Here is an 18,258-nt window from a genome sequence, read left to right on the forward strand (position 1 = left end):
TTGCAAAGATTTACTAATAATTCAGGGAGGGTGAGGAACAATAAAGAATAACTCTTGGGTTTTGTTATTTATCACGGTTAATAAGGAAGGTAGAGCTGCTTAGAGAGTTTTGTTTGCCCATGTTGAATTTGAGATGCCTAGAATATATCCAAGTGGTGTTGTCAACTAATATTTAATTAGGCATTGAAGCCAGGAGTTCCTGGGACTGGAGAAATTTTGATTTGGGAGTCTGTCATGTAGAGGGCATGATACGGTTGAGGTTTCTGTAAATCAGTTGATGGTTTCAATTACATGAATAGGTAGAAAAATATAATTTCAAATGAAAGAATGAATAAACAAAAATAAAGGTGACATCCAATGGACGGGAGAAAACAGGAAGCAAATTCAGGATTTAGGACAAACCACAAAAAAATAAAGAGTAAGAAGAAACAGAAAACCCAGAGTAAAGAAAGCATAGAATGTTTGAGATACTATGCATGAAACAGAACTCTAATTATTTGGATTGCTTTTTGGTCAATGGATGATTCCTACATGATGGTTCCTATGAGGAGAAAACGATCACAGTGTGATTTAGCCCAGATGGTGCAAGCAATTGAGGAATATGATGGAAGTAAACATCATTAAGTAACAGATTAAAATTCAATTAAACAATTAAAAGGAAAACTAATTTAAATGTGTATGTGTGTGTGTGTATGTGTGTGTGTTAGGTGGAATTGAAACATAGACCTAGAAATACATGAGGAAGAAAAAATATGATTATTTAGAAATTAACACATGAAACTTATTTTAAAATGAAGTGTCTGATAGTCAATGTACGTTCATCAGTTGTCACAAATGTCTCCAGTCTGGTGGGGGATGTCGATAATGGGAGAGATTACGCATGTGTGGAGTGAGTATATGGGAAATCTTTGTACCCTCTGCTTAATATTGCTGTGAACCTAAAACTATTTAAAAATTAAAGTCTATTTTAAAATAATGAGACGTAGAATGCTTGATTGTTTAATTTGTCTGCCCAGAAACTTTTGAAAAGGATACATGAATGCTATTTTATTGAATGTGTTCAAACTACTTATGCTTATTAATTTATTTGTCAAATAAGTGGAAATTTTACTACAGCTCACTGAATCAAATTGAAATCTCATTTAAATTCAATCTACATTTTGGCAATAAAAGCTCTAAAATTATATACATGTACACCTTAAATGTGGCCTATTGTTGCCAAATCATGTGGAACACACTCTGAAATTGAAAAGTCAGTCGCAAAATCTGTTTCTGGCAATCTTTATGATATTTATTACATCATTTGGAATTTTATTATTTTGTTAATGATTTGTCCTAAACAGGATTGAAAATGATTACCTGTCCTTTACAGATACAGTATCATTGGCATTTTTCTGCATTTAGTCTGTTAATTTTTCATTCATTTAACAAATGGTTTTTGAGCACTAATATCAGACAGTAGCTATTCTAAGAGCCATGGATACTAGAAGATATTTTCATAAGCATACATTTTAAAGAAATTACATATATATGTTTGTGTGTATATATATATGTATTTATATATGCAACTGACCGCAGAAGAAGGTGTAAACACTAGAAAAGTGTTGTGCTAACCTGTACCCGGAAAGAATAGGCAGAGGATACCTGAGATGATCCAGGTTTTAAAAGGAAACCAGGTATTCCCAGGCAAAATCACAGGCATTTAAAAATTCATTGTGGTTACTTGGGTAAGAGGGTGAACAAGAAACAGGGAAGGATAAGAGAGAGAAGACCAAGAAGGAAGGCCAGGTACAGACCATGATGCTCCTGTAGACTATGCTGTGAGTTTTTTACATTATCCTCTAAATTTGTATTTCTCTTGCTAGAGCACTGTACTTTAGGGGATGAATTTAAAGCTTCATGAAAGTCACAACAGTGATTGTAGAATCATCTTGGACTGTCAAGTTTCCCTATGGGTGTATATGTATTGTGTTATAGAATGTGTTATATATTAATGAGGATAAAATATGATGCAAAATCCAAGATTTGAATGAATTTAAAGTGTCAAATTTGAAAAAAAAAAAAAAAGCCTTCCTTGTAGGTGTCTTGTCAAACCCTCCTGATGTCTAAGATAATAAATTCTTTATCCTCATTAGTTAGGATTGCTCTAATAGATTAGTTTGGGAAATACGGATGAGGGGTGGAAAGAAATTGAAGGCTGAAATTGTTAGCTATTTCATCACATTTGTCTTTTAGAAATACAAGCTCATGGCAGTGTGACATTCAGGTTGATAAGGGGAAGCTGGGATCAGAAGACACAGAGACATATTTAAGAATAGTAACCTAGAGAGGGACAGGGTGATTGATTCCCCTGTGTGCAGGAATGTGACCCATGTTTCTCCAACTTCACCAGAAATTTAGAAGAGTATCATGTTAATATTATAAATTAATATTTCATTATTTCTTTCCTCCTTCCAGTCTTTGGGAACTTGAGGACTGTAGGAATCTCCACAAAGTGTATTTGTCACAAGACAAACAGGTTTCCCTCAGTGTGACTAAACTTAAACAGGTTTCTTCCTGAGGTGCTTCTCTTGTTACCTCTTTACAGGATCTAAATGATCTAACCACAGAAGTCCCTCCCCTTCATTTTCTTAGAGAATTTACTTCAGAACCCAATAATTATAAATTCTTTCTTTGCCTCTTTGGGGTATAAATATCTTTAAAAGCCTCTCGTTCATTTAGGAACCCAAGACTATCTTTCTCAAGGACCTGGGAGCCATCCCTTTGAAGTGTAAGGAAGATAGCATCTGTATCTCCCAGTCTCTGTAGGAGGGTAGGAGACTAACTTTGGTATGCACCTTGATCCAAGTTGTAATACTACCTCCTAACTTGAAGATTGAAAAACAAATCTAATTTTCTTTTTGTTAAGGCTAAATAGCAAATGCATATGACCTGTGAGCTCTCTCACCCCAGCTCTTAAAAACTCTCACCCATTGTTACAATGGAGTCAAGCTCAGACTGATTTTTGGCTTCTCTCCTTCATTGCAATAGCCTTCAATAAAATCTTTCTTGATTGTTTAACTTTTTTTCTGGTTAAACTTTTGCTTTGACAATAGGGTTCTCAATTTCCACAAAATTAAATTATCTCATTAAAAAAACCTAATATACTTAAGGTTTAAAAAGTTTTCATTCACTCACATAATTCTTTTTAATATTCACTTTTTTTCTCAGCTTACCCTGATGTTCTAGTGTCAGGTATTCACTAAATATTTCATTTTGTCAGTGATAATAGTGATATTTTCTATTTAGTCCAGTACGTTGATTCCTATTAGATTAATTTGATGTAGGTTTTCTTCTTTCTAAATTCATGTTATTATTTTACAGAATTTTTTTAAAAAAAAGAAGGAATGTTTTCATTCAAATAATTTGCTAATAATTTGCATTGTGTCAATGTCAATTTTCTATTATTGTTATAAATTGGTAAGAAAATTAGCTGTCATAAGTGATAAAAATCAATTCAGTGTCAGTTGAGGCTATGATTTTCTACTGTTGGGAAATTAACAAGCAATCTAAGTGGTATGATAAGAAAAGTCAGCTTTAGCAACACAAGTTCTAGGTGGAGGATGAATGAAAATATGAACTGGACAACAGTTTAAAGAAAATGCTAAGACTATATAGTTAATGGACATTTATTTCTTTTCTTTCCATATAGGCTTACGTTGTAAAATTACTAGAAAAAAAAAAGTAATTCATCACCCTGGCACCATAATGTTATATCTACAAAGATCATGAGTAGATTGAAATGCATCTACCCATTACCCATGGCTTTATTAGTAAATAGCACTCAATAACTGTGCCTTATAAAGAACATTTAGGGTCAGGCTCAGTGGCCCATGTCTGTAATTCCTGTGCTTTGGGAGGCCAAAGTGGGTGGATCTCCTGAAGTCAGGATTTCGAGACCAGCCTGACCAATATGGTGAAGCCCTGTCTCTACTAAAAATACAAAAATTAGCCTGGCATGGTGGTGTGTGCCTGTAATTCCAGCTACTCAGGAGGCTGAGACTGGATAATTTCTTGAACCCGGGAGGCAGAGGTTGCAGTGATCCGAGATCGCACCACTGCACTACAGCCTGGGAGACAGAGCGAGATTCCCTCTCCAAAACAAACAAACAAACAAACAAATAACATTCAGCCCTCAGGGACATACATCAGGATGTTATTGATTCACCAATATTTTTTTTTTCGTTCCTTTTTTATTTCCTTTCACCTAACATTTGATCTGCATTTCAGTAACCTGAAATATCTGCACCATCTCTAGACTCTCTAGTAAAAGATAAATTAGTTCACATCTAAAGAGACTTTGCACGCCTACAAACTCAGAAGAGATTAGTGTCCTTTTAGTAATTCTAAGAGAAGTTACTACAGTTTGTAGGAAGGTGAAATAAATGGGTTCTGATAGTAATATATGTGGCATTCTTATCTAATAAATTTGGTTTCAGATGTCATCCTAAGTGGATTAAAGGCTTGTGCAAATTTAAGAATTACAGCTTGATACATGCCTGTCTTGTTAACACTTAACATTTTTTTTTTTACTATTTTCCAAAGGTACGCAATGTGAAATTGATATAGATGAGTGTGCTTCACATCCCTGCAAAAATGGAGCCACCTGCATTGACCAACCTGGTAATTACTTCTGCCAGCGTGTGCCTCCATTTAAAGGTAATGAACACCAAGGGATAAGGAAAAGCAAACATAATGAACTTTAAAAAGCACTTCTGTCTCTTGTCTGAACTCATTTCAGTCTTCCAACAACATTATTAGTCCTTCATTTTCTTAAAGTCAGCTTCTAAAGTGACCAACCAATTATTCCTTAGGCAGAAACTAGAGTGAAATTAGTTTTGTTTACATACACACTAAAATAGTTGAGTTTCTTATTTTTCTATTTGAAAGGTCACCAATGAAACCAAAAGATACAATAAAAAAGTAAGGAAGGACTATATTACAAGCCTAGCATGTTATATTTGAAATATTCTTCTGTATTATTTAATTTCTTATGAAATTGTCAAGTTTTCTCTTTTTCTTTCTAAACTAATCATCTGTTTAATTTTTCAGTGTTCAACTTTGATGGTAATTCTTCAACTTCAGTTCAGGAATTGTATTTTTTCTCCATAAACTAAACAAATCCTTGCTTTGCCTTATAAATATGTTAATATATTATTGCAACTAGTATATAGATACTAATTCATTGAGTACTTCCTTGAACTTTAGTATCTCTTTCTAAGCTAAGAAATTTGAAACTGTTCAACTAAATAAAATTAATTTAGATTTTTTAAATGTTATACCTATTTACCTTAAAAAAGTATCTTATAATTACTTATGAAAAATGTAAGATCGTATGCCCCACTTCAAATATTTTACATCCATTTAAACACATTAAGTTATAACTTTCTTACTGTTAAATGACAATAAGAATATATCTAGCTCATTTAGTTGAATGTAATTTAAATGAGAAATGTTATTTAAATACCACAATGTCTGCCAAAAATTAATAATAATTGTTTAATTATAATTTCCAACAATGTTCTAACATATATGTAATATTTATATAATAGACACTATTTTATCATGCTTGGGTAGGTGGGACATCAATTCATACTTATTTAATTATACATCTTTAAAGATACAGAGGGAATGGCCTAAGTAATCTCAGTAAAAATATTAGACTTCATTTTTTATTTTTTGAGAGAGGATCTCACTCTGTCAGCAAGGTTGGGGTGCAGTGGTGCTATCGTAGCTCACTGCAGCCTCTGCGTCCTGGGCTTAAGTGATCCTCCCCTTAGTCCCCTGAGTAGATAGGACTACAGGTACATGCCAGCATATCAGGGTAGTTTTTGTATTTTTGTAGAGACAGGGTTTCACCGTGTTGCCCAGGCTGGTAGACTTCATTTAAAAAATAGCTGTTTTTCTAGTGCCCAGATTTTGGATTTTCATACATTCTTCAATTTAAAAAATCAAATCTCCTTAGAGATCTAGCTAATTTTAGGACTAAAGCATGGAATATAGCATGAATAATATTGTAATACCAGAAAATGTGGAAGTACTTAAACACAAAAGTATGAGATTAAGTCAAAGTGAGCCAATGGAAGGAGCTCCCAATGATCAAAGCTAGAATGATTTGAGCACCAAAATAAAGGAATATTGGCTGGTACCCAAAATATAAATATGTAAGAGTCCATACTAATGGAAATGTATGACTGAATGAATAAATGAGAAGTAATAGACACATCTTTTTGTACAATAATCCCAAATAATTTATGTAGGTACTTTGAACTTAATGAAGTGGAACAAAACTCCCCATCCCTTAAATTTGGACAGCAGATAGTGACTGGCTTTCAAAGAGCATGGCATGTAAAAGGGGGGTCATGGAGGGAAGAGCAGCTTTACAGTGGAGAAGTCTGACAATTGCTACCTGAGCTACAGGATCAAGGTTAACATCAACATACACAGCCGTGTTAATAACCTAAACTTTTGATATGAAATGATGAGAATGGCACTTTTTGTCTCTCATCTTCCTTTCAAAAGTACATTTTCTGAGTCTAGTCATCAAAAAATTATCAGACAAATCCCAATCGACAGACATTCTAAAAAATACTTGACTAGAATTTCTCAAATCTGTTAAGGTCATCAAAAGCCAGAAAAGTCTGAGAAACTTTCAAAGCCAAGAGAAGCCTAAGGAAATATTACTTCTAAAAGTAATACGGTATCTTGGAAGAGATATTGGAACAGAAAAAAAGACATCAGCTTAAAACTAAGGAAATACAAATAAAGTACAGACATTAGTTAATAACATCAATATTGGTTCATTTGTTGTGACAAATGTACCATAGTAGCATAGGATATTAATACAGGGGAAACTTGTTATGGAGTATACAGGACCTCTCTGTACTATCCTTGCAACTATTCTGTAAATCTACAACTACTCTAAAATAAAAGTTTAATTTACAAATAAACAATTGCAAATAATTTCTGATTCAAAATATTTTACATTAGGCTGGACATAGTGGCTCACACCTGTAGCCCCTGCACATTGAGAGGTTGAGGCAAAAGGATTGCTTGAAGCCAGAAGTTCTAGACCAGCCTGGCCAACATAGCAAATCCCTGTCTCTAAAAAATAGAAAGGAAAAATGAGCCAGTTGTGGTGGCATGCTTGTGGTCCTAGCTACTCAGGAGGCTGAAGCAGGAGGATTGCTTGACCCCATAAGGTTGAGGCTTCTGTGAATTATTATTGTGCCACTGCAGCCCAGCCTGAGTGACAAAGTGAGACCCCATCTATACAATAAACAAATAAAAAACAGTAACAAAAGAAAACCTAAAACCAAAACCAAACCAAAATATTTTCCATTAAAACAAAACAGAATTTGCAAAGCATGAATAGAAATGTTAGGTAATCATAAATATTTTAACCTTCATATACTAAATACTAAATATTTTAATCTATGAATTATAATGAAAAGGATTCTTCAGTTAATGGTAGTGCCTTAGCTTTATATGCTACATTAACACGTTCAATGGAACTGTACATACATAAAACAAAAAAGCAAAAACGAGGTTAAATTATTTTAAAATGCACGTACCTAATAATGTATAATATTTTTCTGGTAATCACATCACATAAATTTATACTGTAGACACCCTATCCTAGACATAAATACATTCTAATTCAGTTTATATTCTTATACATCTTTCAGCTGGAAACATGTCTGGTATATCAGAAGATGGCTACGTGTTTATCTTTTTCTCTTGCTACTAGGCACAGGCTTAATTATCTTGTATACAGATGAGACCACGTGAATGAATTCTGACCAACAGAAAATCAATAGTAGTTTTTATCTTGCAATGTGGTTCATAAAAATATCTCACAGTTTTTAACTTTTTCATTTCTTCTACATTCTTCTTGGAGTTGCCTGAAAAACTAGAGAAAAGCCAGAAGATGGAAGAGTATAGGTCCCTAATTCTTATATGAAAAGATGTTCACGGACCAGGAATACCCCTATTATACTGAGAGATAAACGAATTAATTTATGAGTTGTTATTGTGCTACACCACTAAGGTTAAGGTACTTTGTTCTTTACAGCAACCAGCATTGTTAAGAATTAACCTTTGAATGCTCATAGGAAAGACTTTCCTTGAATACCTCACTAGAATTGAATTTTTTATTGTTATGAATAAATACAATTTTTGAAACAGTGTATATATAATCCATTTATGAATTCAGTTTCTATGCAAAAAGCACAAATAATTTCTATTTGTAAAACTTAGAAACTCTTTCTTTTCTGATTAAATTCGCTCTGAGCCTGTTAGTGATTTCACAGTCTTTTTCCCAAAGAAAGAAAAATAGTACACATAAACAATGTAACTCCAGAATGACACATTAAAATCACAAGATTAAGTTGGTAAATTTTTAGTTGATTCACTAATTTGATAACTTTACTTGTTTGGAATTCAGTAGATACAGGTTAGCAAAATATGTCCTGTGGGAGAATATCCAGGCCTTTACCTGTTTTGTGCCTCTCAAAAACACGACTATACTCATTCATTTATGTATGGTGGATGGCTGCTTCAGACGCAAGTACAGAGTATATGTTCTCTTTGCTTGCAAATCCTAAATTATTTACTATCTGGTCCTCTATAGAAAACATTTGCTGGCCCCTGGTGTAGAAAATGATCAAACTATAACCTATAACCTATTTTTTGAGCTAATTGTGGCTTTCTGTTGATATAGTCCAAGTTTTGTCTATTAGATGCTTATTTGCATGAACATATATTTTGATAAAATGATGTCTATCTTTTTTATATAAGAAGTAGATGACTCTTACCCCATTGTACTAGGTTAGATTCATAACTGTTTCATTTTGAGTAAAATTTGTAGCGTAATAATAATACATAACTTTATGAGTTTATGCATTTATGAATTTGTTTGAAAATGTAAAGAATATATACAGTGACTGTTTAGCAAATACATGAAATTGTAAGATATGGCACCTTGAGTGTTTTTCTGAGAATTTGAGTGTTTTTCTGAGAATTTACCCTAGTTCAAACATTTTGCCATTTATAGAAGTTACGTTTTATTACCAGTTATAACTTTTTAAAGCACATACTGGAAAAAGGTATTTGTCCGAAAAGGGAATTGTGATTATATAGTCCATTTATGGGAACAATAGAAAACAATTAGAAAAATCTTGGTTTAATTACTTCTGCAGAGCTGAATAATGCAGTGTTTTTATGCATGTTAGTTTCTAGTACTAAAATTATAGATCCTCCAAAAATAGCATAGCTTTCATACAAAATGTTATTAATGCTGTATATTTTTTGATATCTGTAGAATATTTTTTCTTCATTTTTTAAAAAACAAATAAATGTGGAAAATAAATCCCTTAATACAATTCTTTTTCCATGAAGTGTTCATCCACTGGCGTAAGTGGTTGGCTTTGATTTAATCTGGCTCCCTTTCAAATTCTCGTCTTAGAAACTGAACTTAGCAAATAAATTTCAAATACGTATTTCTTTTTGAAGGAAAGGGTATTATTTTGTTTTCTGTTACTGTGGACTTAATTTTTCTTCAGAAATGAACAAAAATTTTAATATGTAAAAATGAGTTTTCACTTTCCCTGATATAATTATTATAATATACCTGAACAAAACCTCATGCTTTTCATGTAGCAAAGCAGGATCCAGACTGCATACATATTTTCCATGTTCGGATACCACAATTTTCTATTTTAATTAAAACAAAAAGATATGAGGAAGTCATTCCTAATAAGCACTGTTGTCATTAACGTGTCTATTGTCATGGCCAATGATGGCTTTCTGAGGCACTCTTTATTAAAAGCCCTCTATGCCCAGCACTTCCAAAAATGAATTGTGTATAAATTTGTCTTGATATACAAAATGTATTAAGTAGGGGATTTTATGTTTTGAGTGTAAAGTAAATGAGATTAAATACTGCCTCAAAGTATAAATTTTCTTTCTACATAAGAAAAGTAATTATTAAGCACATACATAAATGCACACACACATAAAAACACACACACCTGGGATTAAGCACACTTACTCATCTTTCCCCCAGAACTAAATGGGGTTGGGTATGTGAAAAATGCTATTTTTTCACATAGTTATAACTATTTCCTTAAAATATATTATAATCAGTGCTAACCAATAAGGCAACCCTTACCCAATCCGCAGTTTTAAATTCTAAAACTAATGTCCATGAAATATAATGGAAGTAAAGAGAAGATAACTGCCTACCATGTAAATGTTGTTCCTGACAAAATTGAGGCAGTGTCTTACTTACCAATGAAGTATTTAAAGAAGCAAAGTGCATTTCAGGAATAGGGCTGCTTTCTTAGTGGGTAGAAAAGACCACAATACTCAAATTGCCTATTACTATTAATATTGCCTATTAATATATCAGTGATACTGTAATCTATATGAAGTTAATGCTAGTACCTACAGAAAGGTATGATTCAACTCTCTGATTCTATGACTTTATCTTTTTTTAGATTCCACACATAAGTGGGATCATGCGGTATTTGTCTCTTTGTGCCTGGCTTAACATGATGTCCTCCAGGTTCATCCAAGAGGAGGTATTGGTAAAAGGATACAAAATTTCAGTTAGGAGAATTTATTTAATTCAAGATGCCCTGTACAACATGATGACTATAGTTTAAAACAATGTATTATATACTTAAAAATTACTTACAGATTAGATTTTGTGTTCTCACCACCTCAAAATGTGTGTGAGGTAATACATGTGTTCATTAACTTGATTTCGCCATTCCATAATGTATACATGTATCAAAACATCACATTGAATGCTACATATATACATTTTTAATTTGTCAATTTAAAAATAAAGTATAATGCGCAATTCAGATTTTTAAATGTGAATTTACTGGCATCAAACTAAATTGTTGATGACTTTATAATTCATAAAATGAAACCTGTACGTATTGAATTTCATTAAATGAAGGAGTTCTGGGGGAAAATAATGTTGCATATATCACTGTTAAAACAATCGTCCTTATATTTCTGTCATATATTGATGCTGAGAAATAAGTTGTTACTCTTTTGTTCTAAAATAGAAAAGTTTTCAGTAGCTAATGCAAAAAAGATAAGGCTTTGTCATAAATTATTGCTTGATTCTCAAGAAAGTAAGTACTTAATAAGAATGTCATTCTGATAAAGCTACGTATAGACAAGTAAAATGAAAATAATGTTTGAGCAAATGTCTCATCTGCTAGAGATTTAAAGACACATGTCTCTAAATGTGTAGTAATTAATATAAAAAGCTGAAATGGTAATTAGCCATTAAACATGTTTACAAAAGAAAGTAAACAAAGAAGAACAAAACTCAGCAAAATAAAAATGCTTAAGTGTGTTGAAAGCCAGAGTAATAATGCTGTTTTCTGGATAGGGACACTCTGTTATGGGAACTTGTAATTAGAAAGCAGATTTAAGTATATATTTTTAAGTGCTTGTGAAGTGAAAAAGACTGGAGTGCAGATAATGGAGCAATTAGTTTTTCAGCCTTCACAGGCCATATTCAGTCATTCTTGTGTCAAGCTACAATGGGGATCTACAGATGCTGTAATTAAATGCTCCAGTCTACTCAATCTACAGCTATACTAAAGATTCTTGGAGTATAAAATATTTTGGCTGGGCTACCCAAACAACCATCTCTAATGTTCTGGAAATGTATTAAAGTCTTGACTTTAATAAAGTCCAGATCAATTTAGAATATTAACCAAAAGTCAATTAAATTTCTTTAATGAAAATGACAATATGAGTATTATTTTGGAGGAGTGGTCAAACAAATTGAATGAACTGTAAAATACTGAGTCCATAATAAGTTATTAATCCAATAGAAAAAAATAAACGATTCGTTAAATAGTTGAAGTTAATTTTGTCTTTCATTTGTTCTGTCTAGCAATTAAACAGTAAATATGGAGCAAATATTGGTTTTTATTAGCAGTATTGTGTTCTTCTTCCTGGTGATGAAATCCTTACCTTTAGCTCGTTGTAAGTGCTAACATGCTAAGGTTATTTTGGCAGCAAGCATATAGGGAACCTGAGTGAAAGATGTGAATATTTCTATCTACCATTTAAAACAAAATATTTTTTTGCTTCTTTTATTCCTTTCTCTTATTTTTATTTTAGATTCAAAGCTCTTTAATATCTTGGCCAAACATGTATTTAATTCTACTATTTTAATTTTATTTCATGTTAATGGACCAGACCTATTATTCCTTCTTCCTTTATAACCTATTGACTGCTCCATTTGGGTGGGTAATTATATTTGACTATATTTTCTGTAAAGTTAGCATATCAAGTGAAAAAGTACTGTAATTGACCATAAGTATAAACATATGGTTTTATCAACAAGTTAATGTACGGCCCATCCCAGCTGAGTTACTATTATGTGCAACAATAGGATGACAGGTCTGGTAAACTTAGAGAAATGTTTAACTATACCGTACGTTTTATACTAATCATTTTTATTTGCATTGTCAAAAGGAGAAAATGTACTCCTGACACTCTAACAATGAGACAAAATTATAATTAAGTTAAAAATCACAGAGAAGGGTTGTTTGCATTGAATTCATAGTGGTCTGAAAGCTTTGAAAAATTGGAAAGTAATAACAACGCTATTGTTTTCTAAATGGGTACCTTTCTTCATTTCCAGCACAATACTCACCCTTAAACTGTGATATTATTCAGCATTCTGTCCTCAACTTTTAAACTTTTTCACTATATACGCTTTTCAGGTTGTTCAAATCTATTCAAATGTGTCAACTACCTATTTCCCAGCATGTGAAAAATGGTCTTTTCCCTTTAAATTGAAAGAAGTATATATTGATAAGTGCTAAACTGCCATGCATATCCTCGTATTATACATGTTCCTGGAATAAATTTAAATAAAATAGGGAGCAGAGGCAACAGAAACTGTGGGAATTCAAAGACCTCAAAGACATTCAGTTTAGCTAAAATTACTCTGAGAACATGAAGCTGGAGTTTTCAACAGAATTCAAACCAGAACTGTCACCCAAGGAATATTAGGGGCAATGCAAAGTCATTAATCTGGGGAAAATTAAACATAAATTTGGGGAGATTATTCTAAATTATAAAGTAGAATTTGATTTTTTTCTTCTTTTGAATTAATTTTCTTTTGTGTATTTGAGATTTACAACATGATTTATGGGATACATATAGACAGTAAAATGGTTACTATAGCGAAGCAGATTAACACATCTATCATCTCATGTGGTTACTTTTCTTTTTGTGACAAGGCACCTAAAATCTACTTATGGCACACTGGAAAGAAAAAATTAACTGCTTGCAGAAATCAAGCTGTGGTCTATTGTAGAGGTATGGAAACAGGGCTTGAGTTAGGTAATTGGATAATTTCAGGAGATATTTAGGTTACAGACAAAATAGGTTAGAAAGTTGTGGTGTTCAGATGTGTAAAGTAAGAAAAAAAGAAAATGATGTTCAGTTTCCTAGGTCGGATAAATGGATTGTTGCTTTAGGGCAACAGGAGTGGAAGAAGCACATTTAATGAAGAGGGAGAACAGGAGAGCTTCAAGCATACTGAATCTGTCAGATTGTAAATTATTAAAATCAAGGTTTCCTTTAAATAATCCTAGTATGTGCATCTGAAGCATAGGAGAAAGTTCTGGAAGGACTATCGTTTTATAAATCACCAGTCAAAAAGAAGTATATATGGAATGGTCAAGTTTTTTCATAGGATTGGTTACTAAGAAATACTAAAATATAAAGGCTGGATCGGGAAAGGAACACACAATGAGAAGCCAAAGATGAACACAAAAGATGGGAGAGTTCCAATTAGGAAGAAGTAGTAAGAAAGTCCTAAATAGGATTGGACAGTCCAGTGTGATTTGGTGTGAAAATGGTCCAGAAAACTATTACTAAAGTGGCCTTGGTAACCTTCACAAGAAGAGTTTCAGTGGAGTTTAGTCATTGATGATGATATATTTGGGACTGTACAGATGAAATGAAAAAGTGGCAATAGTAAAACTAGATTCCTTCTTGAAAATATTTGGTAGAAAAGTGGTAAGGAGAAACGAGGCTAAATAGGGGGAACGTGAGACAAAGGCAAGATTTGTTTATCAAAATGTTATGGGGCTTAAGAGACTATGGCTATCTTCCATTAACCCTTTCAGATCTACTCAGTGTCCAAGAAGCTACACTACATGACCTGTATTTTCCATGCTTTCTTTTGAGTTTGGCAAATGGGAGCCCCAATATGAAATAAGAGGAAAGGAAGAGACAGATGCAAATACATTTATCACCTCATTTCCCTCTGTGTTTTGCCTCAAGCTGGCTGTGCCCCTCCACTGATCAGGTTATCTTCCCTAAGGCAGTGGTCTCCACACAGCTCCTCTGCCTTAGGTTCTAGCACCATCCACTCAGCTACCTCCACTCAGCTCCTGGGTGGCAGAAAAGACCTCATTCTATTTCTGGTGGTTTTCACATGCTCTGCCGCGCTTTGTAAGTAGTCCCTTATTAAATTCCCCACACATTTCTGAGTTCAATTGCATCATCTCTTGCCTGCTAGGATCCAATCACACTTAGTAATCCTAATGTGTGCATAGGAAGATGTTAGACCAGAAGTAAAAACTACATCTTCAGGAGGTAGAGAAGATAATTAACAGAGAGGGCAGTGGAATGTGGTATGATGGTAATCTACAAATCTGGTGATAACATTAAATGTCATCTTAAATATAAATGGTCATAGATTTAAATGTGAAACATATAATCATAAATCTTTTAGAACAAAACATAAGAGAAAATATTTGGGACTTAGAGCTATTCAAAGAATTCTTAGATTTGAAACAAAAAACAGGATCCAGAAATGGAAAAATTAATAAATTGGACTTTGTCAAGATCAACAGTGATGAATCTGTCGTTCTTTGGTAATAAAGTAACCAAATACAAAGTATGGATGGAGATATAGGTAAGACTAGAGGTTTTCCTGGTAGAAATTTGAGGGAGTTATTTGATGAAATCCATGTTCTCTGGAATTTGGAGGTATGGTTATATTCTGTGAGTGACTAGGAAAATAACAATTTATAATTCAAGGAAAGTATATTAGTCTATTCTCAAAATGCTATAAAGAATTACCTGAGACTGGGTAGTTTATAAAAAAAAAAAAAAAGAGGTTTAATTGACTCATAGTTCCACAGGCTGTACAGGAGGGATGGCTGCAGAGGCCTCAGAAAACTTAGAATCACAGCAGAAGGTGAAGGGGAAGCAAGCACAACTTCACATTGCATGGCAAGAGGATAGAGAGAGTGGGGCAGGGGCGAAGGTGCCACACACTTTTAAATGACCAGATCTCCCATGAACTCAAAACGAGAGCTCACTTATCACAAAGGGGTGACGCAAGCCATTTATGGGGCATCTGCCCCCATAATACAAACACCTTCCACCAGTTTCCTCCCCAACTTTGAGAATTCAACATGAGTTTTGGGTGGGAACACATAGCCAAACCATATCAGAGAGTATAAAACTTTTCACATTTAAATGAATATACATTTTCCTGTATGCTGGTGATAGTGTCTATTTCACTTGAAAATGATTTTCCTAACCACATTTTTCTTTAGGAGTTGCTAGTTTGACTAGAGTTAGTATCTACCCTCAACCACATCAAAAATTATTCTTGGAATCTTGAATGAATAATTTGGGAAAATGTTGCTCAGACTTTATTTGACATTGACCATATGAAACATGAATTTACAATTACTGGCAAAAGGAAGTCCTCAAGTTGGAAGAAAAAAGTTCATAGAAGGATAGAATCATAATAATAATAAGGAAAGCTATAAAAAGACAAACAGATATGGCAAAGTTATAGTCCCTAATGTACCTGAGCCGAATGCACTTCTACTCTCACGATTTGCTACTTGAGCTAATAAATTTATCACTGTACCAATGTTGATTCTACTGAGGTTCTGTCTCTTTTCCCTGAAAGAGTCTTCCATTATAAAAATTTAGGCACTATTGAAGTCCAGTTCACACATTTCTTGACATCAGTCTTCAAACTTGTGTGATTTTTCTCTATTGGTGCTCTGTAGCCTAAGAGGAGTTGCATAGAATTAAAAAGTTGGAGTAGTCCAGAATTGAGGAAATAAAGAGAAATTAATAGGTTCTTTGTGTCAATGAATAACCAGGGGAATGTAATCCCACCTCTTGAGTCTGAAGTTTTATTGATATAGAAAAAAACTGTTGCTTAAGAGGGACAAAAGGAATATGATGCAATCATAATGAAACAGGTTTTAATGAAGCAATAAGGTAAAAGTATATTCAAAAATAATGTAAGAAAGGTTGTTAATAACAAAAGAGTGAGTTTGTTTGCAGTGCTCTAACAAATCTACCAACTACATCCCTAGCTGTTTAACCCTAATTGTTAAATTCTAAACACATGTACATCTACCAGCTACATCCCTAGCCATTCTACAGCTGTTCTTGAGCCAAACCCTCTAGGACAATTAAACCTCTTAGCAAATATTTCAGAGTCCATATCTTAAATTCCATAGACTAAGTGGCTTATAAACAACAAACATATTTGTCATGGTTCTGGAGGCTGCAAAGTCGAGCATCAAGGCACAAACAGTTTTGGTGTCTGGTACCATCTCACTTCCTCATATGTGGTTATCTTCTCACTGTAACCTGACATGGCAGAAGGGATGAAGGATCTCTTCTGTAAGGACTGTAATCTCTTTCATAAGGACTCGAATTTCTTATACACCTCAGAAATTATTCAAGAGGTTTTCCCTCTCAGAATGTCATCATGCCCCAAAGACTCCATCTCCAAAACTTTCACATTGGAAATCAGATTTCAACATAAAAATTTGGGGCTGTGGAGTGTTACAAGCATTCAGACTATAGCAGGATACAATGGCAAGGTTTTGGAAAACTATCACAGTGGGAGGTTGATTCAAGTGAGAAGCGCAGAGTTAAATGGAAATAAATGATTTAGAAAACATTGCACTATGAAAATTGTATTTTGTCAAAGATCAGAGTGTTCAGAAATCTAAGATATTGTGGACTTAGGAGAGCACACACAAAAAAAGGCAAACAGTAATCCTGGAGGCTTCTGGCAATGGTGGAATAGCATATAGACAAACCATTCTTCAGATGACAATTGTGAACTCTAAACAGATCATGAAAACAACTGTTTTAAGGCACTAAAGGGTTACCAGAAGCAGGCAGAAATTAAAGAGGAGTCAAGCTTTTAAAGAAAGAAGCTCTGCTGAGTAAAATGTGTATTTCTATTGCTTTTCACCTGAGGGCTACCTTCAGTCTGATATGTATGGGCAGTGAAAACAATAGGAGAAAGCTGCAATTTTAAGTGTAGAAGAGTCACAGGACAATTTGAGGCTCCTAGAATGGCAGAAAAGTGAAGGGACTGGGGAATTCAAGAAAGGACACCACATAAGGAAGGGTACCAAAATACAAATTGCACAAATCCTTTGTTAATACCTGAATGACACACACGTAGGGAATCTCAATTTTCCCCAGTGAAAGCAACCACTGAAAGTATGAGGAGCTGAGTGGTTGTGGCTGCTTCCAAACACACTGAGGTGGGATATGGCATTTGAGTTCAGATGTGATAACATCATTCTATAATAAATAACATCATTGCTTAAAGGAAGAAAACAGAATCCAGAGACAATGCAACATATCAGCACGATGTCAAGAATATAATTATTACTAGAGAGACTTCATCCTCAGAATATTTTCACTATAGTAAAATTACTAGAAGAAAATATAGGGGAAAATCTCCACAAAATTGGATTGGGCAAGGATATTTTGTATATGACTCCAAAAGCACAGGCAACAAAGGCAAAATTAGACAAATGGGATGAAATCAAGGTAAAAAGCTTCTGCATGGCAAAGCAAACAAAATGAGGACAACCCACAGAAAAGAAAACATTATTTTCAAACCATACATATGATAAGGAATTAATATCCAAAATATATAAGGAACAAAAACAACTCTATAACAAAAAACACACAACCTGGTTGAAAAATAGGCAAAGGATCTGAACAGACGTTTCTCAAAAGCAGACATAAAAATGGCAAACAGATACATTTAAAAATGCTCAGCATCACTAAGCATGAGGGAAATACAAATATTATAAAAACCACAACAAAATATCACTTTACTCCTCTTAGCATGGCTTTTATTATTATCAAAAG

General features: G+C 33.6%; 1 protein-coding gene across 1 annotated transcript in view; it reads left to right on the forward strand.

The window, feature by feature from the left end:
* The first annotated feature begins 516 nt into the window (after positions 1–516).
* Positions 517–18,258, forward strand: part of LOC129144373 (protein eyes shut homolog) — a 180,510-nt gene continuing 162,768 nt past the window's right edge. The window contains exons 1-2 of the mRNA XM_054686571.1: positions 517–610; positions 4,585–4,698. Coding sequence (XP_054542546.1) covers positions 517–610; positions 4,585–4,698 — 208 coding nt within the window. The remainder of the gene's footprint in view (positions 611–4,584; positions 4,699–18,258) is intronic.

This window comes from Pan troglodytes, chromosome 5, assembly GCF_028858775.2.
Source record: "Pan troglodytes isolate AG18354 chromosome 5, NHGRI_mPanTro3-v2.0_pri, whole genome shotgun sequence".
NCBI classification, from domain to species: Eukaryota; Metazoa; Chordata; class Mammalia; order Primates; family Hominidae; genus Pan; species Pan troglodytes.